Source organism: Typopeltis vanoorti, chromosome 1 (assembly GCF_054136105.1).
Source record: "Typopeltis vanoorti isolate ZY-2024b chromosome 1, IOZ_Tvanoo_1.0, whole genome shotgun sequence".
Taxonomy (NCBI): domain Eukaryota; kingdom Metazoa; phylum Arthropoda; class Arachnida; order Uropygi; family Thelyphonidae; genus Typopeltis; species Typopeltis vanoorti.
The window spans coordinates 57,265,286-57,291,074 of NC_143549.1; the positions used below are offsets into that span (position 1 = coordinate 57,265,286).

General features: G+C 36.7%; 1 protein-coding gene across 1 annotated transcript; it reads right to left on the reverse strand.

Annotated features, from left to right (window-relative positions):
- Positions 1-20,786: 20,786 nt before the first annotated feature.
- On the reverse strand, positions 20,787-25,459 carry LOC150110008 (monocarboxylate transporter 9-like). The gene is made up of 2 exons (XM_090393025.1): positions 25,276-25,459; positions 20,787-21,727 (listed from the first exon to the last, which is right to left on the reverse strand). The coding sequence occupies exons 1-2, from the start codon at positions 25,457-25,459 to the stop codon at positions 20,787-20,789; spliced, it is 1,125 nt and encodes a 374-aa protein (XP_090249151.1).
- Positions 25,460-25,789: the final 330 nt, after the last annotated feature.

The window sequence follows — 25,789 nt, forward strand, 5'->3', positions numbered from 1 at the left end:
GACACATCGCTGACGGGGAGACATCCCAGCTCGTTCATCAGTCGGCTGGGCATGAGTCTACGATCTTCGGCGTGATCTGGAATTTTACCGTGTCAGGTCATTCTATAGCCTAGAACTGGCCATAGACACTGCCGCTAGCCGCAATGACCTTACGATTGACTTCTCAGTGAAAGAGTAAAGGAAAACTCCAGATAGAGCGGTATTATTCAGGTATCGTATTTTGAGGACTGGGAGGCCAAAGCCCCCGTCCTTCGCTTCGCTGGAAGTTTCCCCAGAAGAACTTTAAGGGTTTCCTGTACATCCGACTCTCTTGTTGTTCCGAGATGTCGGTGATGTTGACGACATGCTGGTACGCAGGGTACACAGAGATTTTTATCACTGTGGCCCGGGAGGAAAATGACAGCGATCCGACTTTCCAGTCCTTGAGAGTGTCGACGATCTTGGTGGTGAGATTGTCTTCGTTGACTTCAGGCTGGGCCGTAAAGAGTACCCCTAAGATGGTTATGGGATCTTCCTTAGGAACTAGGCCCAGGGGAATGTTATCCTGGTCCCAGACTCCATATATCTTTAACTGTGTTTTATCGGCATTGGGTGCTAATCCCGATATTTCGAACCTGTGAAGGATGCTAAAAAGGTTCCTAATGGAGTCATTGTCCCTAAGGGTGCCCAGCACGTCATCCGCATAGACTGTTATCTTGGATTCCTCCGTAGTGAGCGGGAGTGGTGTCCCACTGACGGCACAAGAGCTGTTGACTACCTGAAGAAGGGGCTCAAGGAAAAACAGCAAAAAAGAAGAGGGCTGAGCGGGCATCCTTTCTTGACCCCTTTCTTGATGGTAATAGGGTCAGTTGCGTATCCGTTGATTTGGAGGCGGGTGGAGCTATTGTTATAGTATCCCTGAAGAATGGAAAGGAGGCCACTGCTGACGCCAACTTCTTTAAGGATGTAAAACAAATACGAATGTCGGACGCTGTCGAACGCTCGGTTGAAGTCTAGTGAAAGCAATGGCATTTTTTAATGGATGCCAGACGGAGCAGATTTCGAATGAGTTACAGATTGAATTCAATCGATCGGCCTAGGATGCCATACACTTGGATGCTGTTGATAACGTATTTCATCCCCACTTTGAGTCTGTTGTTGATGACTCTGGCCAGGAACTTGTAGTCTACGTTGGTGAGACTAATTGGCCGCCAGTTCTTGATTAGGGATAGGTCCATATTGGCCTTGGATAGGGATAGGTCCCTATTGGCCTTGGGGATGAATACCGTATGGCACTCCACAAACTCGCCTGGCACGTTTCCGGTGGTGAGGAAGGTGTTAAAAATTGCCAGTAGAGCTGGGAGGATAAAGTCTCATGCCTCACGATAGAACTCTGCCCCCAGTCCGTCTGGACCAGGCGCTTTCCTGGCTCGGCATTGCTTAAAAGCTGCTTGTTATTTCGGCCGCCGTGAAGGGGGAATCCAACCCTGCTTGGATGTGTGCAGGGAGTGTTGGAATAGTCCAGGAGGAGGAGTCCGTAGAGGCACTGTTGTCTGAGTATAATTCACTGTAGTGCCTCTCGAAGGCTTGCAGAATGTCAGAAGTGTTGTTGAAGATGTTGCTGCCTTCCTTCCGTGATGGACAGGATGGTTCTCTCTTCTCTGAATTTTGTGAAGCGCCTGTTATAAAAGGCGGCCGACGGCCTGTCTTCCGAGCACAGATGTGTTCTTATTTTAAAGTTCCTTTCCTCCGCTTGCCTTTGCATTTCGGCGTCTATTTCGCCGTTAATTTCCCGGGTGATGTTGTCACATGGTGTTCCTTGGCGTTGGCTGGCTATGAACCAGCTCCTTTCTTTATAGAGATCTCGAAGCCGAGATCTGTGAAGGTAGGCACGTTCTTGGCCCCGTTGAATCATTCTGTTCTTGATGGTGGATTTGAACTGCGCCCAGGTCTCCCAATCCCAGCCTGCCTGCGTCCAGGTTGTGCAGAGATGTTGAAGCTGGGCTGAGAAAAGGGACGGGAAGTCTGATGGTAACTTCCAGGGGCAGGGGCGCGGAACAATTTCCACTTTTTCTAGATGGTGGTACCCGAGCGCTATAAGTTTATGGTTCGTGATGTTGTTACTTATGTTAACGTGCCTAACCGTCTCGGCTCTTGAAAGAAGCGATGGCGATAGGTAAAATCGGTCTAGCCGAGTGCCAACACCCTGGCCGAACCATGTGTAGTCACGGGTGTGGGGATTCAGATGTCGCCAGACATCGGTGAGCTGAGCATTCCGAAAGTGAACTTCCAAATGTCTGTAGCCGGATGTTCCTGATGTTGGGCTCCCCCCTACTTTATTTAGGACCGGGTCTGCCACAGTTGAAGTTACCCATCATGACGATGTGATGAGCGCCATAGAGGTAGTTATTGAGGATCTGGAAGAACGCTGGTCTTAAAGGTGCGTGAGCCAGGGCATAGATGTTGAGAAACCGGCTGGTACAGCCCCGGTACTTCCCGTTTATGGCGAGAAGTCTTCCTTCTGCATCCCTTTTGATGTTGTGAAAGGCTCCTAGGAGTGGGGGGGCGCTAGCATAAGTACCCCAACTCCGGCACTGAATGGTGTTGGGCCGAAGTTCCAATATGTTAAGGGTTACTTTTGACTAAGTTCCTGCGTGTCTCTGAAATGGCAGAAGTGGGTTTCTTGCAGGAACAATAGTCTGATGTTATATGCTAGCATCAATTTCCACACTGCCTCCTGTTTGAGTGGTGATTGGAGGCCTCTGATGTTGAGCGAGGCGATGCAAAAGGCTGGTGGTCATTGGATGTTTGATGCCCGGTCTAGATCTTTTATTTTCAAGTGTTTAACGAGTCTAATCAGCGATTCAATAGGTAAGGGGAAAGTGGAATATCCGGCCTACGGCAGGCTTGCTTCAAGTGTCGAACACGAGTTCGCAAGTACTTCGAACTCGTGTTTGTTGTTCCTTATCTTGAAGCTTATTAATTTGTCTTCGGAGATCTTATATGTGTAGGTGTTAAATTGTCACCCAGTATATCTTTTTACTCTCTCCGTGATGTTATCTTCTCTTGAAGGGGGGGGGAATCAAGCTCCATCTCTGATTCTGAAGTGTCTGTAGCCTTCCTTGTTTTGGATTTACGTTTTTTGTCCTTTTTAGGAGCCGATTTCACTTTGTGTTTGCGCCTTTGATGTTTCTGGTGGCGGGGCGGCATTTCAATTATTTCACCCTTTTCAAGAAGCATTTCTTCTGCAGGGGAGGGGTCACTTGCTTGAGATGAATCAGTCTTTTCCTCGGAAAACCCGGTGTTGTTGCCGGTAAGATGACGGCTTCAACAGAAGTTTCCGGTTCCGTCTTTGTTGTTTCCGGCTGTTCTTCTGTTACCGGTGGGGCTGTCACAGCTGATGTTGTCACGGTAGAAGTATCTACGCGGGTGTAGATACTTCTGCCGTGGTAGAAGTATCTACACCCGCTGTAGCTACTTTCTTTACTTTTCCGAGGATCGTCTGCTTGAAGATCTTTTCCCCGGTGGTTTTGGGTAGTTGTGGGAAGTCACCTTGTTCTTTGGTTATGGTAGGGGATTGTGTCAGTGATTCGATGGGCGCCCCTGCTCTTTCAGAGAATGAGCATAACGGGCAGCTTGTAACCCGGTGTTCGAGGTTGTCACATATGTGGCAGGGGTTAGGGCACCGGCTGGATATGTGCCCTATGCTGACACAATTAAAACATTTGGCTCGGAGGCATTCTCTGCCCAGATGTTCAAGTGAGCCACAATGCAAGCATTGCCTCTGAACTCCGTGGTAGTGGACCATGACCCATGCCATACCGATGTTCACTAAGTGGGGCATGGGTAACCTCATGTCCATTGTAAAAGTTACTTCCCAGGAGAACCATGTGGGATCTTCCTTGGAAATGCTCCGCCTAACGTTACTCACCTTTCTCCACTTAGCAAAGGCTTGTACCAGCAGGTCGCCACTGGCTTGGATACTCCACAGCGAACCTGTCTATTCTGAGCTTCCTCACTTGGCTCCCTAATATGACTGGTGTTACATGGTTCCCTTGTACAGGGAAACCCTCCAAAGGTTGGTCTCTAGAATTGAAAAAAAAAAGTGTCTCCACTAGAGCCAGTAAGTTAGTAACAGTTATTAGCAAAGGAACACAAAATAAATAATAACTAACAGAAATTCAACACTTGCAAAAGAAAAGCAAACCTGTAAGGCTGATTAGCCACTCTAGTACAAGTAACGAGAAAAAAGCCACGAGCTGGCGCCACAACGTCTTTTAAAACACGCGCACTATGTTTCTTGGCTAGGTCATCCTAATTTCTCCCAGCACGTCACTCCTATCACCAATCTCACCCCTAGCGTTCTATTCAGAGGACATTCACATGCGCGTTCTATTAGGTGCACATGTAGGACTTCAGGCTATTGCTGTATAATCACTTACATAGATTCTACAAAGTTTAAACTTCACAAAATGCTTAATTAATTTCAACATAATGTATTAGGTAAAACTTTCTTAAATAGTAACGTATCTGATAATTTACAATTGATTATTTTTCTCTTGATATATTGATACTGGCTCAGGAATTGAAAAATCGTGTTAAATCTGAATGAAGGTAAAGGCTTTGACTTTTCCTTTCATTCAGAGTTTAACAATAGAACACTTGATAAAATTGGTTTTAATAGCACCACTCTCGAACCAGTTTGTTTGGCTATTCTATGTTGATGATGTCTTTGCAATTTGTCCACATGAGTAGTAGGGTGATCACTTTGAACCAGATCAATACCAGAATAAGATAAGAATTCATGATGCCATGAGCATGGAATGTTTGGAATTTCTCTGTGGGATACATCTGCTTGTGACGTCACTTTGGGTCTTTTGGTTTGAGTATGGAATACTAGGTAATTGTTCGCATATGGAATTATGGGTAACGGTTCATGTATGGAATTGTGGGTGATGGTTAGAGATAAGATAAGGATCATATCTCTCTCTCTCTCTGTAACGTCACGTTGGGTCTTTTGCTTCGCATATGGAATTCTGAGTGACGTTTAGAGTATGGAATCCTTGGAATTTCCCAGGGTGACACATCTGTCAATGACGTCATGTTCTGTCTTTGGTTCATGTGTGGAATGGTGGGTAATGGTTTATAGTTTGGAATTCTAGTATCTGGTCTTTTGACTATGGTTGTCAATGCCATCAAGTGTTCTTCGCATGTGGCATTGTGGGTAATGGTTTTAGTATGGGATTCTTGGTGATGTTTAGAGTATGGATTGTATGGAATTTCCCTGGGTGACCATCCATAATTGATGTCACATTCTATCTTTGGTTCTTGCATGGAATTATGGGTAATAGTCAGCCTTGAATTCTGGGATGTGGTGGTTTTGTCAGTGATGTGAGATACGCTTTTTGTTCGCATGTAGTATTATGAGTAATGATTAGTGATTGGAATTCTGAGAGGATATTTGGCCAAGTGTTGGGGTCATTGGCTCGAGTGTGGAACTATGGGAAAGTATTTGTCAATAGATTTTAGTAGACATTTTCTAAAATAATTAACTACTGGCTGTCAGTGGCTTTTTTCCTCATATTCATAACTCATCTCAATATTTTGATTTGTCTAAAATTTTAAAATATCAGAGTTCATTACTTTTTTATAATAAAATGTTAACTTCATTACAAATTCTAAACAGAATAACTGAAAAAAAATAAATAAATTGTGTGTGAATTCACTGTGACTTCAAAAAATATATGTCATCTTACTTAAATTTGCAGTCAAACACACACACATTTTTTATTCTTTCATATTCACATTTTATAAAATAATTAATTACTGGATATCAGTGCTGTTCACCCAAGAATGCACACACACACATACACACAAACACATATTTTTCTTTTACTTTTTTCTTGTCAGTTGGTTGTAGTTAGACATTTTCTAAGATAATTGACTACTGGCTTTCAGTAGTATCTCCCTTAAACACATACAGACATTTTTTTTCATGCATGTTCACATTTTCTAAAATAATTAATTACTGGAAACTCAGTTTTATTGCTTCTATGTCATGTTTAAGATCCTAAAAACTTCATTACTTTTCTAATTAAATGTTAATTTTATTACAAATTCTAAGTATATTAAATATTCTTAAATATGGAGAACATGTCAAAAACACCTTAATTTGTTCATTCAAGTTTACAAATAAACATTTATTTGACTGAAATATTATTTACAAGTATATTCGCAATGAATAATTTAAACATGTAATTACCTAGAAATATTTCACTCTTTTGCTATTTCCCTGAGGAAAGAAAAATTTCGAATGGTTTTGGGTTTGCTCATTTTTTTTACTTTAGAGAATACACAAAACAGTACAGTATAGCACAACACACATACAAACAATGATCTGTGGCCTCAAAGAACGAATTGCAGTAAATAAACTGAAAATGCATTTAATTCTTGTTCCCTATAGGTTACTGTCCATTTCCGTAATATTGCAACATTCGCACTGTGACTTATGGCAATGTGTTCCCATGGTTGTGGATATTCTCTACTTAATGATGTCATCTGGGCAAAGTTTATTCATTTGTGTGTGTCTGTAAGAATTGAGATCTTAAAATGTTCATTACTTTTTTCTTATTAAATGTTAACTTTATTACAAATTCGAACCAGAATAACTGATAACCACAGAGGTTATCAGTTTGAGATAAGTTACATCACTAACAGATATCTGCTAATGGAGAGGTCACCCATCTCCCCCTTGACTGAGCAGACATCTTCTAGTGGAGAGAGGGATGAGGGGTCATTGTAGGTAAGGCTGCATCACCCCCTTGACTACCCCATCACCCTCCACCACTTAATGCTATATTTTGTATCCATCCCAACAATTTCAGACATATGAGTGACAGAACTAGTCACTTGCTCTTATATCAAAAAGGCTCTTTCTGCAAGTAATATTAGTAGCTCTTGATGGTGTTTTCAAAAATATAGAGAGCGCACATTTTCTTTTCACACAGTTGTACATGATAAAAGTGGCTGACAGTCAAAACTTATTTCAAAACTTTACGACCTTACTATTCTACAGGTAGAACAAAAAACAGAACTAGCAAATAATGTAACTGTGAATTTTTAATGGATAAAATACAAAATGAATTAAATAGTGAGAATTTTATTACTATATTAGATTTATCCAAAAGATTAGAATAGAAAAGCCAATGCTTGATGAGTCTTTGAACTCCTTGGAGGTGTGAAATAATAATAATAATAATAATAATAATAATAATACTATACTTGTAAATAATATTTAAGCAAAATAAAACATGCATTTCTAAACTTAAATGAACTTATTTGTTCATGCCAACCTTCAAATATTTCAAGAAACCGTGTGAACGTTTTGGAAAAAAAATTCAGCTACTGAAGTAACTTGGAAGCACAAGGAATCGGATGTTAAATTAATAACCAGAATTTTTAGTGGAGAAGATTTAACATGAAAACTATAGTATCAGACCTAATGTTCAGTTGAAGTGATAATAACAATAATAAATATATACTTTACTTGTGTTGAAAAAAAATACTTAACATATTAATGATAAATAATATAGAAAACCATTCGAGGCACAGAGATAAGCTTTGCCCAATGATGTCACAAAGTCAGATAAAATCATATCACCATTTAGAAGATACATACATTGTGATGTGTTTATCCAGGAGCACTTGGGGAAAGTTACGCAGGAAGTGGTCTGATATCCTTGCCTATTTGCAAAGAAGAGTACACTACGAATTGGACATAGGAGACTGTTATATTCTAAAATACCAAGATGGTGAACTAATGGTTGATGATACAAGAGATGATGGAAGTAAAATTTTCTCTATTAGCCATGAAGAAGCTGAGAGATTTTCTCCAAAACTTTATGATAATGATAATCATTTACTATTTTTGGAAACTGAATTACCAGCTATTTTTGTCATGGGAAGAATTATCGCAATTCATTAAAATTCATCGATGATTAAATTAGACTATCAAGACTTTATTCAATTCGATAAAGGTTTTTATTTTGGGACATTTACAAACACTATACAAAGAATGCTTGTGTGTATCTAGTGACAAATGAATACATGGAATGTTTACGGATACACGATGACATAATCCAAAGTAACACCTTATCAGATGTATGGAGATGTCCTTCTTATGGTCTCCATTCTTAAGATTGTTTTGTGTGACCGGCTATTTTGATGTAATGTATTCAAGAAACAGTGAGTAGCGAACATTTTCTTTATGGAACTGATTGGGAAATGTTGAGTGTAAACTAAATCTTGTGAAATATTTTTAGGTAATTACATGTTCAAATTTTTCTCTGTGAATATATTCATATAGCCTGCCTGGCTAGCCAAGTGGTTAGCATATTTTCTCTCCAGCCAAAAGCCTCCAGGTTCAAATCCCGCTGTGGGCATGGATGTTTGCGATTGTCTGTGGAAATACTAATGGTGGTGGTCGTAAGTAGATGACGTTGGCGGATTGATTGGTGGAGACAGAGTTCTAGATGAGTCCTCTCTCGATGAGTCTTTGGACACCCTGGAGGTGTGAAGTAATAATAAGGATTTTTATTATTACTTCACATTTAGATTATAATAATAATAATAATAATAATATACTTGTAAATAATATTTCAGCAAAATAAAACATGCATTTCTAAACTTAAATGAAAAAGGTTTTGTGTTATTGGTATGTTTTCCACACTGAAATTTTTACTCAGTTATTCTGTTTTGAAGTTGATATAGAAATCTATAACTTTATATCTTAATGAAATTCTGTTTAATTATTGTAAAAAAATGGGGAAAGATTATTTCACAGCACAACAGTGTGAAATTAACAGAGTAGGAAAACGGTGCCTTTCTAACCCTACAGTAAACTTTTCATCCATATACTCGAAAACCAGAACTGACTATTCAACATGCTAATTGATAATCTCAATTAGCATGTTGGTGTCATTAGCATTACAGAAGGACCGCTCATAAACATCGAATGGGAGGATACATGATTAGACACCATTGAAAACTGACATAAACCTAACACTATAGTCTAAATTTTTAAATGTTTGGAACTTTTTAACATAGAAATTAACAATGTATACTACAGAGTTAATATTCAGTTGAAATAATAATAAACAACTATTTATTTGTGCTGGCAAAAGAAGGTTCTTATAAAAAAATGCTAACATTGAAATCCTTGTTTGTCTAATTTCTTTTAGTTAAACGTTACTAATGCTAAAGAAAAATATGCCATTTTGAAAATAAAAAATTAAAAATAAAATTTCAGCCACAGAAGTAGCTTTGAAGTACAATGATTCAAAGGTAAAATGAATAGCCAGAAGGGACGACAAGTTCATCCCCACAGTTTTACATGCAAAACTATTTTTGTATGTCAATGAAGGAGACATAAAAAGAAAATTTTGAAAAGCATATTCAAATAAAGTTAGAATAAATTTCAAATAAATTTTATTAAAAATTTTTTAATAAAGTTAGCACTTAATTAAAAGAAGTAATGAAGTTTTTAAGATCTTAAACATGACATAGAAGCAGTAAAACTGAGATTCCTGTAATTAATTATTTTAGAAAATATGAACATGAAAGTACAAAAGATGTTTATGTGTTTGAACATGAAAGAAAAATGTGTGTGTGTGCATGCATTTGGATGGGGGATGAGGGGGGATACCATTGATATCCAGTAATTTATTTTTTTAGAAAATGTGAACATGAAAGAAAAAAATTTTGTGTATGTGTGTGTTTGATGGGGCCTGAAGGGATACCACTGATATCCAGTAATTAATTATTTTAGAAAATATGAACATGAAATAAAAAAGCATGTGTGTGTTTAAGCTGCAAATTTAAATAAGACCACTTATATTTTTTGAAGTCGCAGTGAATTCACATGCAATTTATTTATTTATTTATTTATTTATTTATATATTTTTGCTCAGTTATTCTGCTTGGAATTTGTAATGAAGTTAATATTTCATTAGAAACAAGTAATGAACTTTAAGATCTTAAAATTTTAGACAAATCAAAGTATTTGGATGAGTTATATATATATATATATATATATATGAGAAAAAAGTGTTTATTTGAGAGGGGTGGGATGAGGGGGGAAACCACTAATATCCAGTAGTTAATTATTTTAGAAAATGTCTACTGCAATCTGTTGACAAAGATTTTCCCATAGTTCAACACTAGACCCAATTACCCCAATACTTGACCAAATATCCTCCCAGAATTCCAATCTCTAATCATTACTCATAATACCTCTAATCATTACTCATTATGCATGCGAACAAAAAAACTCATCTCACATCACTGACAAAACCACCACATCCCAGAATTCGAAGGCTGTGACCATTACCCATAATTCTATGCAAGAACCAAAGTCACAACATGATGTCAATGATGGATGGTCCCCCCATAGAAATTACAAACATTCCATACTCTAAACGTAACCCAGAATTCCATAATAAAACCATTACCCACAATTGCATACTCAAACCAAAGACTCAACTTGACATCATTGACGGATGTGTCACCCTGGGATATTCCAAACATTCCATACTCAAACATCACCGAGAATTCCATACTCAAACCAAATGCATGAATGTGATGGTACAGAGAGACATGATCATTATCTTATCTCTAATCATCATCCACAATTCCGTACACAAACCATTACGTAGAATTCCATATGCAAACAATTATCCAGGAATTTCATATGAAAACCAAAAGACACAATGTGACATCTCAGATAGGTGTTTCCCCCCAGGGAAATTCAAAACATTCGATACTCATGACGTTACAAATCCTTATCTTATCTTGATCTTGATCTGGTTCAAAGTGACCACCCTACTACTCATATGGTCTTCTAAACACATTGGATACATTTCTAGTGCATTTAAATAGCCAACTCCTTAAAATCCACTTCACAATGGAACAGGAAGCTAATGACTGCCTGCCCTTACTGAATATGCTAATCACATTCCTTCAAGATGGTTCCTTATCTTTTTCCTTTCCTTATATGTTTATATAAAACACACATACAGGGAGATATTTGCACAAACAGTCACACCATCATTCAGCTCAACAGTATGATATCCTAACATACACTAACTCACAGAGCTAAAGCTATTTGTTATTTGTTCCAGTAATAATGCTCATACTGCTGAACTCAATCATTTATGTGAGACCATCTTAGCCATTTTGGCCATAATCTTCATAGGATAGGATTGGAAAAAAACTAAATGCTCCCCAGAAATCCCCTCCATTGCCCACTACACACAAGACTGCAGACAAACTGTTACCCATCCCATACCTAAAAGACACATCCGAGAAGATATCAAGAATGCTCAATAAATATCAGCTATGCACCATATTTAAACCTTATGTCAAATTGGAAACTCTCGTCCGTTAACATAAAGACAAACGCTCTTCTTTATCACATCCAGAAGTTTATGAAATGCTCTGTTCTTGTGACCGGGCTTACTATAGACAGACAAGAAGAACTGTTGAAATCCACCTTGCTGAACATAAAATATACATCAGCCACTATCACTATGACAAGTCGGGTCTATCAGACCATGCCTTGGACATTCCTTCACCTAGAATCAATTGGAAGAAAAGAAGTCATTAAAAATCAGAAAGATTGTTTTTGGAATCAACATAAATCAATCCTCAACAAGTATGGCTGTACAAATTTACCAAACATCTTGGAGACAGTTATTTTAAGATCTAATTATTATTAACATTCATAACGCCTAATTAGAACTTCTGTTCCTTGTGTCGTGTCGTCCGTTAAAATATTTTTAAACTAGTCCCACTTTTATATCCGATTATTGTTGTTTCGCGAATTGTGACAAACTGTTTTTGTGCTTTGAAGATGATGGATATAATACCAGCGAAATATCAGCAAATAAGTTAATAAATGTTATTGTTTTATCATTTTGTTGTCATCAATAGTGTAAAAATAAATAAATGATTTGAATGACGTAGTTTGTTCGTTTCAACGTAATAAAGAACTGTATAAACGTATTTCCTCCTAAAACATTATATCAGCTCAATCAGGATTTTTTAAAAAAAATATAATCAACAGTCCTGCCGTAATTGCCACAGCACTGAAAGTGTAGAACAAACCGTTATAACTTTGTAGATTGTCTCTGAAATAACCTAAAAAAAAAAGAAACAAATTAGATTAAATTTCGATGTTTTTCTTTTCTTTTTTTTTTTCTTATTAAAAGTTCTTAAACTTACATAAAAAATTATGTTCTTAACCGTTTTGAAAAAATATTAAAAACTTTTGAAAAACCGTTTTAATAAATAAATAAATAAAATTCAGTTAAATACTGAGAAGCTCGGGAATTGACTGCTATTCGGGCCAGCCAATATTACTTTTATTATTGTTTATTCAAGATCATTTTTATATTAGTGGTATTTTTGTTGTTCTGTTATTTTTTTACGATAATTTGAGTGGATAATGTTTTTCTCGATCATTAAAAATCAGCTAATCAGATGCGTCCACATCACAGACAAACTTCTATTTTCTTGGTCTTTGGCTATTTTATTTTACTTGCTATAATTACTTTTTTAAAATATAATAACACTCTTATTTATAAAGTTGTAAATTAACTGAGAAATAACTGAACAGAATTATAGTCGATGATGAGTCTTTCCAAAGGAATCTGTGAAGCAGGAAATTTAAGATAAAAAATGAGATTTTTTTTGTCTTTTTTTTTTACTTTTTTGTTTATATTATTTGGATTCAATGCTTAAAATTCAACAGGTGGCTTTAACACTCCATTGAAATACTCATTTCGGATCAATTGATTTCGGTATGCAGCCATATATTACCTCTAATCATTCTTTTGATAAGAATATCAACGAATCTGGTATTTGACTTATTATTCTTGATTTTTTTCGTAAAACCTGAAGCTAAGAAATAATAACGACGGTATTAGAATATCGCTCCTGTTCGTGCAAAATAGGCGTGTCCGTAGCATGGTTGAAAAGATGAAAAAATAAAATAAAATAAATGGATTAAAATCCATCTAAGGTATCACATCTCTTTACAAGTGCCTTTTAACTGAAGATAAACGAAAAATTCCTAATCACTTCGGAACAGTGAAGATTTTCTTGACGCAAATTCTAGATTTTATCATCTGCTTCTACCCCCCATCCAAAAAAAAAAAAAAAACATAACGCAGCTGACAGTCAGTATACTGTACTCGAATATTAATTGCTACCGTCATAATAATACAACCCCGTCCCAACCAATCGTATTATCTTTGAATTAATTAGATTAGATACAGAACGCCAAAAGATGATAGGAGTTTGATTTTGAAATACAGAAGAATAAAATTTGAAATAAAAAATTACAGCGCATTTAGTTGTATGCTAATTACAGGAGCAGTGAGGAAAAACTGCCTCGGGAATGCCAGAGAAAGAGACGTGGAGCTGTTGCATATTAGTGGGATGTAGTAATAATAACAACAGTAGCAGCTCAAACGACTAATAAAAAACTTACAGGGCTTTAATTATTTCTTAGCAATTTAATTCATATATCTTGGTTGCGTTTTTTGTAGCATTTCACTAATCAAAAACGTTTTTTGGAATAGCGAAAGTATCATAAAGTTGTTCCCGACTGTTTTACATATAACCAGGGTCGAATGCTGGTCTTAAAATTCACGCTTGCTCTTGTTATCATTCAGGGAGTGAGAGGTGTGATTGAAGTCTGATTAGCGGAATAATGAATTATTGACCATTTAAAACTATGTACAGTATTTAGAAATTTATGTTCATTTAATCATACAAATAGAACATTTATTTTACAAATGATATTTTATCTTTTCAATTTAGCTACTTGAATACAAATTTTACCCTACGGCTCTTCTTTATGAACTGGTCAATAACATCGTCATAAAAAGTTGGTCATACCTTAATTTTCCAAAAACTTATAAAGGCTGGCGGAAGCTCACTGACTAGAGCTATTTTGACTGCGCCTGGCCCGTGTTTAAGGAACAGGGTGAGATGACGTGGAGGGAGCGGAAATAGCTATGCGCGCGCATGAAATCACAGTGCTGAGGCCTGGATGCTCCCACAACCGAGCAAGCCAAGCTAGCTTGACTAGCGTCGGCCTTCGATACACAACGCGAAGCTCAATTATTGCCGCTCAAGCTTAAAACGTCTTCTGTCTACAAAAATAAAAGCCTAAATAGAATGCTTATAAATGCATGCATTTATTAGCAAATAAATACTACTTCTTTCTCAAATAATGAGCTTGCGCAACAAGCATGGAGAATTCGCAACTGCATAAATGTGTATTCCGTTAAGGATATCAAAATGTGTATTCAATATAGTAAAATATGTATTTAATTTGATTGCTTTAAAGTAGCCACTTACCCACTGTAGAGCCAAGGTCACTTTACTACGGCAATTTTGGAATATAAAAACAATGACGCATTACTAACGCTGGTTGTGTAATGTCAGGTGTTGATAGGCGGACATGTTTTCCCTCGTATGGACATTTTATGACACACACACACACACACATCTGGTTGCTTACAGGAAACTAAACTTTCTTCTACTTACTTACTTACTTACTTACTTAATCCTTCCTCTTCTACCTTTATGGTGTCGAGGTTTTTTCTAAGCTATTCTTGGACTTCGCAACCGTAACGAAGATACGATGGTTGGCCCTATTCCTCCCCATGTGGCCTATGTCTGTAAATGGGTGTGTTTTCACGGGGCCAGTTTGCCTGTTCCGGGTGAAAAAATCCCCTACCTCCGTATGAGACCTGCTAACTCACCTTTCGTGGAAAGAGGCGAGATAAAAGTGCCTCACGTCACAGACCGCAATCGAACCCAAGTCTTTCCTACCAAAGGGCTTCGTCTATATCGAAGATGGTACAATCGAACAAATTCTAATTAGCTGATAGTCAGGTACAAAAGGTTTAACTCGCGTCGTAAATATGGCGTGTACCTTATGCCAGCGCTTACCAAGTGGTTTACAAGTGGCACAAGTAGAACACAGAATTGTTCAAAAGCACTACTAGTGAGGGCAGAGTCGAGGTCACGAAGATCGCCAATCAGGCCAAGGAGTCGAAACGAGGAAACGAGAAAAGCCGTAAGATAGGAGTAGATCGTGATAGTTGGAAGGTTGAGGAATGGGTGCCAGACCTAGAAGAGTAGTCGCATTATTATGCCCTGTGAACCCTAAGATGAAAATACAACAAACGTTTACTCAATTCCAGATTGTGAACGGTATGTCTAAGTCCCATTTTCTCGTTATCTGCCTTTGTAAATCAATATATATTGTAAATATATATGTAGAAAGTACTTTACCTTGGGTATAATAAATGTTAAACATACCAAGCTATTTTAAACCTGGTTTTACTCTATTTCCTAAGTAAGCAAAGTCAAGTCTGCTAGACTTGCAACACTTGCAAGTCTAGCAGACCCTGCATGTAATGCAAGACCAAGGCAACTCATGGTAAAGGTAGTATATATATATACAGGGTGTTCGGGATAAATTTGACAGTTTCGTAAGGAAAAAGAAAATCTTCTTTGTATCTATTAAATTTAATGAATTGACAAAAAAACATTACAGGCAGAGTTAATTACAATACTATCAACAAGATTTACTCAAAATAACCACCATTAGCATCGATCACAGCTTCAATTCTGCTTCGGAACCTCGAACAAGCTGATGCTACAGTCTCCCTGGGAAGGGCCGCAAAAACTGTTTTAATTTTATCCATTAACTGGGCTTTTGTATTACTGGAAGTGCGATTGGTGTCTTTTTCAACTGCGCCCCATACAAAATAATCCATGGGGTTAAGGTCTGGGGAGTTTGGAGGCCAAACATTTGGACTGGTGAAGTCGTAGAAATTTTCAGACAACCATTTTTGACTTTTCCCAGAGGTGTGGCAAGGGGCCGAATCCTGCTGCCATACATACGGCCTACCATTGGCTACCCTTGTTATCCAGGGCTTGACTACAGTTAGCAACTCCACGAACAAAGCCCGAATTCCAATGCCAGGGTTCTTCAACACCTGTTCCTGCAGATTTGCGAGGAATTCTGCTGTACGAACGCAATCAGATCGTCTGCTAGGGATCTTTCTTCTTGCTACATCCTCGTAGTCACCATTGCAAGTCTCTAGTTCATGCCTGATTGTTTTTACTGTATTCAGGGAGCATTGGGCAGCAGTCGTAATATCCTTATTTTGATGGCGGGCACGAATCATCATGATACAAGTTATTCTCTTCCATGATTCAGGTGGGTTCCAGCTATCCATCCTTTCTGACATCTTGTATATGAATGAAGAAGGGTCCAAACTTTTAAATGAAGAGAAGTGTGTGTTAATACATGTAACTTACGGAAAAATATAATTAATTATAAATATGTCAAATTTATCCCGAACACCCTGTATATATATATATAGAAAAAAAACATCATCACAATGAAGTAACATTATAGGTAATTATTTTTATTTTATTTTCATATCATTTTAATCGTTCGTTTTTCCTGCTAGCAAAGAATGAGAACAGACAACTTATAGTGTACAAAAAGCACTGTATATGTGTATGTTGATGTAAGAATGACAGAAGTACGAAAGGATCATTCTTATAGAAGAATCCTTGTCTTACAGTATGAAATATTGTATCTAAGGGAATATGTGTATGACCTCTAAAATTAATTCTTGAGAAACGGTAGTGACAATGCATGTTCATGAAGGTGAATGTTTTTTTTTTGTTTTTGTCGACTTAATTAATTTAACCCTGCGGAGGTCGAAGCTGATCAGACAGATACAAACGAATTTTTTAATATAAATATTCTTACACATATCCAGTGTATAGCTTGAAGGTGATGAGTAGCTGCGCATGCATATATTACGAGTGATATTTCATAATAAATTGTATCTGAGATATACGGCACCCTCCGATGTCAGTATAGTATTGGTTTAGTTGTTGTTGTTGTTTTGTTTCTTTGTTCAATAATTTCTAGATTGTAACTGAAAATAAATAAACCACCATGTATTACATTTGTAGTGTTTTTTAAACGTTTTATCGCATTTTAGCATATACTAGTAATGAATGTATCTCTTAGAGAGGGGTGCAATTCTAGCTCGTATCCTCGTCGGGTACCCTGGTAATGCTAAAGAGCTAGAGCGACTGGCGGCCAGATCATTGTGCAATCTCCTGACCATACTTAGAAACTCGGAAACTTTCACAGAGGTTCTTCTTCGAAAAAGCTGATAAGGAATATTGGACATAATATCCGTATCTTCAAGTTAAATGGTGAGGGAATTAGCGCATCAAAATGTCAATGTCTTTCTAAACTTCCACGAGAAAAAAATGTCGATCTACTTCTCATTCAAGAATCACATATCGAAACTGGAGATCAAGTTAAATCTAGAGCAATAATCCCTGGCTACGATATTTTCGGGATTACTTACATTTGTAGCTACGGCAACATAACATATGTCCGAAATGGTATTGAGAATGCTGTGCTGATATATTCTTTTTACTGATGATAAAATCCATAACATCGCTGTTAAAATAGCGGACATTACGATTATGAATGTATAAAAACCACCTGCAACTGTTTGACCAAATGATGTTCTACAGACATACTCCCACCCAACGGTGTACTCTGGGGACTTGAATAGTCATCATACTTCTTGGAAATACGATCGGAATGATCAAAACGGGGAAATATTAGCTGAATGGACAGATCAACACCGTCTTCACTTGGTTTTTGATGCCAAGAAAAAAAAGGCACCTTTAAATCAAGAGCCTGAATAAGGAATATCACCCAGATTTGACATTCGTCTCCACTGATAGTGAAAATCAGTCTCTACAGACTTTCAGACATATTCTTGAGGTTTTTCCAAATAGCCAACACCGTCCCATCTTTATGGAATTAGGAGCCCAAATTCCAGTGATAACATCATCTCCTAGATGATGTTATCACTGGAATTTGGAATTCTCAAATGATGATATCACTAGAAGATGGAATTCTCAAAAAGCTGATTGGAAAAAGATCACTGCGGATCTAGACGCAAGCCATAGAAGAATTCTCCCAACTTTCAAAAACTACACCGTTCACAGGTCTAGTTTTTGTAAGTTGGGGGAATGAAAGCGAATCCCTGTATCGGGAATTCCTTGAAAGTAAGGATCCCGAGATAGGAGAAGAACTGTTCCATAGTCTTAACGCTGCTCGTAGGAAAAAAATGGATTCAAATAACCGAAAATATAGATTTCAAACACTCTAGTAGAAAAGCCTGGTCGCTACTTAAAAAGCTTGGTTCAAACCCCTCTGCACCAAAGAAATCTCCTCTTGCCGATCCGATTCAGATAGCTCATGTTGTTTCGCTTTCTAGGCTTCCGATAGATAAAGAACATACTAAAGAAGTAAAACGCAAACTAAAGGCTATGAAGCCTGTAACTCAAAAGAATCAACAATTGTCTGCCTTTTTCCCGTTAGGAAATATCATTGGCGCTTCTAAATATCAAAATGCGGAAGGCTTCTGGATTTGACAATTTTCATAATGAATTCCTGATACACTGTGGTCCTTATGCAAAATCGTGGCTGACTAAGTTTTTAACGATATACTTAAACGTGGCTGCATTCCTAAAGAATTTAAAAGGACAAAAATCATTGCTGTGTTAAAACTGGTAAGCCAGCAGACAGAACTGAAAGCTATCTCCCTTTTAAGTGCAACCTACAAATTGTTAGAGAAACTAATATTGAACGGGATCAGTGGTAAAATTTTGGAACGTGTTCCAATAGAACAAGCAGGATTCAGAAGAGATCGCACCTGCACAGATCAAGTTCTCAGCTTAACAACCTACATTGAATCAGGATTTCAAAGATGCCTGAAGACTACTGCAGTCTTTATTGACTTAATGGCGCCTTATAATACTGTTTGGAGGGAGGGGCTCATATATAAATTTCTCAAGGTAATTCCATGTAACATACTGGGTTATCTCCTAAACAAATTCCTGTGTGATCGATATTTCAGTCTTTACCGGAGGAAGCATCGGTAAACAGAGAGTGCTTAAGAATGGATTACCTCAGGGCTCGGTGCTCGCACCACTGCTTTTAAGAATTTACATTGCAGATATTCCTGAAACATTCAGCAGGAAGTTTGCTTATGCAGATGATCTAGCTTTGGCGATCAGCGACAAGTTCTATAAAACTGAAGAAATATTGACAAATGATCTGTCGGCTTTATGACAGTTCTATAAAAAATTCAGATTAACACCAAATTCTGGTAAAACCGAATGTTCTTGCTTTCACCTGAACAATAGCCTTGTAAATCAAAAACCAGAGATATGCTGATGGAACATTAATTTCGTTTAATCCGGCACCTAAATATCTGTGGATAACTTTGGATAGAACTCTAACATATAAACCGCATATGATTAATATCGCTGGTAAGTTCGCACCAGAAATAACATAGTTCAGACGCTTTGTGGTCCTATATGGAGCTCAAATGCCACAACTCTGCGGTGCACTGCAATGGGTCTAGGTTACAGTGCAGCAAGGTATGGTGCTCCTGTCTGGCTCAATAGTTACCATGTCAATAAATTAGATACTCAACTTAACTCCACTCTGCGTTTAATAACGGATTGCATTAGGAGTACCCCCTTACAATGGCTCCCCACTTTGAGCCATATTGTTCCTCTGGAACTGCGACGACAGGAAGCCTTGCTTCGTGAATATAAAATAATTTTAATAACCAAAACCTCCCAATATATGAAGTTAATCCAGATGCTTCATCCAATAGACTAAAATCCATAGCCAGAATGACAGTATGGTGAGTAGGTGGAATATACTGTGGTGCCAAGCAGTATCACCTGAAGTTCGCAATCACATAGACATCTTCCAAAAACCTTCTGGATTTGACCTGCCCAGGAATATATGAACGACGGCTAACAGGATTCGTACAGGCCATGGTGTATGTGGAGACTTACTTTCAAAGTGGGGGTAAGATACCAAATCCCCACTGTCCCTGTGAAGCCGAGACCCAAACCATTTACCATATAGTACAGCAATACGAGCTGACAGCATATACAGGTGGCTTTAAGGATATCTTTGACCTATCCCCCAGAGGCGATCAACTGGATCAAAAACCTAAATGTTAAAATATGACTAATTTTCTGTCTGATGCTTGTCATAAATTGCATATTTGTATTTACCTGAATGTAGACCTTTTTCTTTTTTTTTTAATCATATACAGTATGTGTATGTGTATCTCTTGTATACTCATGTGTTTATATCTTATTGTGTACAAGCCATACGATAAATAAATAATCTCTTAGAGACACGCGACCTACGCTGTAATTTTTTTGACCGCGACCTCCAGAGGGTTAATACACATTGTTATTGTTTACATGTGTCATGTCGTTTCTTTATCACTCTAAAAGCTGGTTATTTAAAAATAACATAACGCACAACTTAATGTCTTAACTAATCCCTAGACGATCGTAAAGTGATATTATAAACTATTAAATTCGCCCCTCCATCCACTCAATTGTACTAGCTGAGTAGAACACTTCAACAACTAAACAACAGAATAATAAATTGATCACCGATCCCAACACACAAACATAACCAACCGTTCACTGTGTCCTCAAACCATAAATTAATTCTTTGTTGTTTTTTTTCAAAACATTTCCTGAAATCGCATCTTGTATTTGCTTTTTCTATAGATCAATTAAATAAACAAAAAATAAACTAATGGGTTTAACAATAAACGACGAAACACAATTTTAAATTACTTACCAATAAGAGTTGGTACAAGAAGATTCAAGAAACCTCCAACACAAGTAGAAAGACCATATGAAAGTGGTAACTTCTCTGTTCCTAGATATTCTTCAAACAACACTTGAAGCAAAGGCATGCAACAAACACTTATCCCAAATAAGGCAGAAGCCACCATCAGTGTCGTGTAGCTGTAAGTCCAAGGAGTGCAACCCAGATCTATTCCCGTTATCAGTATTAACACTGCAGTAACAGTCTTTTTACTTACATTTCTTTTAGCTGTCACCCATGCAACCAAAAGCTGAGTAAACAGTCCTGTTATAGACGCTGACAACACAAATTTAACAGCATTATCTCTGCTTATTCCTTTATCAATAGCAAAATCAATTAGAACTGTATAATAACCGAACATAAGAATGCAATATCCATTATTTGCGAAGGAAATAATGATAAATTTTAAATTCAAAATTAATCTAAGAGTTATTTTAATAGTCGAAAGGATTGATTCTAAAACCCCAAGTATATTTCTATTTGTGTCTGGTTTAATATCTTTGTTTCTTTCTTCAAAACAGTGATTTGTTTCCACCTTAGACTTTTCTCTGCTTTCTTTCGAATTTAAGATACTTATCCCTTCCCTCAAAGAGTCGCATAGCTGATTATTAGTAGGAAATAATTGTTTTCTGCCTTTATTACTAGATTCTTCAGGAGGATGTGGCTTAGCAGGTGGTCTCATTATAACTGCAGAAATGAACACATGCATAGATGCACTCCCTAAAATTAAAAAACAACCCCTAAGTCCATAAGATTCTATTAGTTTTTCACTTGCTATTGGAAGAACACTTCCACCAATTGTTACACCAGTGAACACAATTAATAAAACTGTGGTCTTCATAGTCTTGAAATGTTCACAGATTGTCACAGGAACTACTATCATTAGAAGACTTAACCCAATACCTGCATAAAAAAGAAAATATTTGACATTTAATATTGAATTCATATGTAGTCATTATATATATTAGTGATCCGAACAATATCATATTATGCCTGGATTTATTTGCATGTTTAATTGAATAATGAAAAGGTTCTTTTTTTAAATTATATTTTATTTTAAATTTACTCTCTATTTTAAATCTACATTATATTTTAAATCTACTCTTGTCCTAAGTAGATTTCGGCATTACTCCATGTATTATTTTCCTCCTGATAATTTTTTATCCCTTACATAAACAAAACATGTCCATGAAACCACATGGTGAAGTCAAACAGGAACATTAGTAAATATTCTGAGCTTTTAAATGATGGCTGTGAATGCAATCTTTATTTCTTGTGTTCTGAGGAATGCTGGATCACGAGATTTATTCTTAGTGTTGCTAGCTAAATGAGAAGTTATTTAGTATTCTTCTTATTATCCTTTTACCGAAAAATCATAGATGGCAAACGCGCTCATTTTCCGTTTCGGACAGTTTCTCTTGCTTACCTATGTAGGACTACGAATTAATCGAATCCATTAGCAGCGGCCACGAATACTAGACTACTTTTCTAAAGAGCTTTAACTCTAGTTTAAAGTGTATCAGGAAACTTAATATATTTGGATTTCAACAATGTCTGTGATAGCCCCATCAATCAACATAAGTATTCATAATCTCCCAGTGATGTGGGTAGAAATTTGTGTAACAGATCGACAACAGCCTTCAAAGAACCGAGGAATTATGAGTAGAACAATCAAAGGTTTGAAGTAAGGGCCTCTGGTGGCTTAATATGTTCACAAGTGCTGATTTCGTTTCAAATTTCAAGAGTAAATGGGCATCGCAGTTCATTTATTTTGATGATATAAGTTATTTAGCTGACGATCTTAAAGATAGGAAGTGGACAGAAGAAAGCAGATAATATACGATGGCTATAAGTTTAATAGGCAGGGTTTAGAAAACAATATTCAATAATATCAGAAGGCTGGTGTGTTAGTTGATTAGGAATTTATATTCAGTAATCATTATTCGTAAGACAACTAATAAAGCTCAGCAGAGATTGTACGCTTACTCACAATATTCTGTGCTATGGAAAACAATTACTGTTTGCCTCATACAGATCTTTCGTCAGGTCAATATCCGGTTAAACAGACTATGAGTTTGGAGTATTTCGATGAATTAAGTTTGATTAAAATACAGCAATGTACTGAATTAAAAACATATGCGAATTTCAGGTTTTACTTTTAGGTCGAAATAAAGTGAATTTTTTTTTTTTTTTTTTTTTTTTGTACTCTTAGACTTGCAATAAGCCGAGCGTTAGTGTCACATCCAGTTATAATCATCTTCTCCAAGACTTTTACAAATATCCATGTTCACAGTAGGAAGCGAATCCTTGAATTGTTGGTTTCAGATCGGTTATCTTAACCATTCTGTGATCCCCGCGACAGAAGGCGACAAAATCCACTAATCCTCATAATCACCGTTATCGTATTTGTTATTAATATTGCTATTATTTCACCAGCACTGAACACTGAAATTTTTGAGTAGATTATAATGCGTTAAGCATCATGTTAGGATAATACGAGGGACGCCCAGAAAGTAAGTTCCATTTTTAAATATTTTCACTTCAGCGCTGCGATCTCAATGGTGCGCATGCGTGCTGAGTTTTTTGATTCGTTAGCAAGGCGTCGGTGACATTTTCAGACATTCTCGCAGTGCGTACGCTTCTTGGTGTGTGTGTGTGTGTGTGTGTGTGTGTGTGTGTGTGTGTGTGTGTGTGTGTGTGTGTGTGTGTGTGTGTGTGTGTGTGTGTGTGTGTGTGTGTGTGTGTGTGTGTGTGTGTGTGTGTGTGTGTGTGTGTGTGTGTGTGTGTGTGTGTGTGTGTGTGTGTGTGTGTGTGTGTGTGTGTGTGTGTGTGTGTGTGTGTGTGTGTGTTTATAATGTCTATGAAAATCGAATCGCCCGCTGCATGTAAAATCGGGGACGAGACTTGGGTATCGCAAGCAACCCTTGAATCCAAACAACATTCCATAAAGTGGAGACACACCTCATTACCGGCCAAGATGAAATTGAAGACAACGGTTTCCACTCGGAAAATCATGTGCACTGTGTTTTGGGACAGACAAGGAATTTTGCTGGTAGTCATGTGGGAAGGGTAGTCATGTATTATTTTGAACAAAGTTCTTCACATTTGAACTTAACACATTGGAAAATGAGGATTAAAATTTAAGGTGAAGAAATGCAAACGTTTCAGATTTAGAAGAAAATGCACTTAGATGGATATAAGTTGTACGGATGATTAAAGAAAGTTAATGAATGTGATTTTAATTCACAAAGAAAGAAATTCAGGGAACACATTGATAAGACAACGAGAAAAGCTCGGTCGATTCTGATATTAATTAAAGATAGCTTCTAATTAATCTAAAAAAGAAAGTTAATTCTCTTTTTTATTGACTATTTTTCTGAACGTTTCCATTTCGCACGTAGTATATATTAATTACATCTTCGATGTTTCTATTGTCGTTTCCCATGCATAAATTAATTATCGTCGGACTACTTACAGCATTATATTATTGATTCTTTCTATTATTTCTTTGTTAACACGTAATGATAACCATGATAACAATATTTAAATAGATTCCGATATGTTATAATATGTATGCATTGCTGTGCAGACTACATGCAGAACAAATTAATATCATTACTGTAGGAAATGATAAAACCGATAATGGAACAACAAATATCAGTTAGTGAGCTTCAAAGTATCAGTTATCAACTTATCCAAAACCGCTGATCTGAAACCGTGTTATTTTATAACAATATTTCGAGAGAGAAAGAGAGACAGAAAGTGTATCAAATGTTAATCAGTAATCAATTTTTAAATATCACCCAGTAACATAATGTTAATTAACGTTGATTTATTTTCTCCAGAAAAGAACTAAACAATGGCTCACCAAAAATCAATCCATAAAATATTGTTAACCACAGGAGAGAACGAGCAAACACACAAAATGTCACTCCGAGTGTCGTAAATAAACCTCCTGCCACGACCATCTTGCGAGCGCCTAATTTATAAACTAACATTCCACCAAACAGTGCTGAAAGAATTTAAAAATCTTATTATATTTATTCGCATAACAAGTAAAGAAAAAATATGTGATATTATTTCAATATCCTTAAAAATGTATTACTGTTGCATTTTTAGCGTTATAACTTATGATATTTACATAAAGTAGTTGCATTCAACTAATTTATGTAAATATCATAAGTTTTAGTGCAGTTTACTAAACACTAAAATGCCGTATTAATAAACACAATTACAATATGAACAAGGAGGAAGTTCCATTTTATCTCGGCTACATGTAAATGAAGATATAATGAGGATCATCTCATAAAGATGATCCTCATTATATCTTTCTTTAAAAAAAAAAATATAGGAATAAATTATGCTCAAAGAACTCAAAAGTAAGTTCGAGAACGAATGGGAAATTGCAGAATGGAATGTTATTCTTAACGATGAGAAACATCAGTACTCACATGTGAACTGTCCGGTAAGTGCAGTTAGGTTAAATATCCACGATGTCTTTTCTCTGGACTCATTGAAAAGTCTTATAATAGCTGCATAGAACACTCCGTTGCATCGAAGTAATCCACAAATAACGAATATGTTAATAAAACAAGCTGCAATTAGAATTACGTTTGAAGGATTTATCGTTTTCATTTTCTATGTGTTCATTACAGCAAACGTAAAACAAAATAAGTCAGAGTAAGGGGCACAGTTCTGTAACTTGAGCATCGACAACATGATAAGAAATGATTGTGCAACCTATTTTTGAGCGAAGGAGAAACGTTTTACAGTTCATCAACACTTTCTATAAGTGGGTCTCTACATCATATATCCAACATTAATAACACAGGCCAATGAACTTTAACATTTGGTTTGGTTTAGTTCTAAGCAATGAATCTGCATCATTCAACAGCTAATTTGTGAAATTGTTATCAAATATTCGTCACTCTTTCTAATACATTCATAATTTTCAAGTTGTCACGT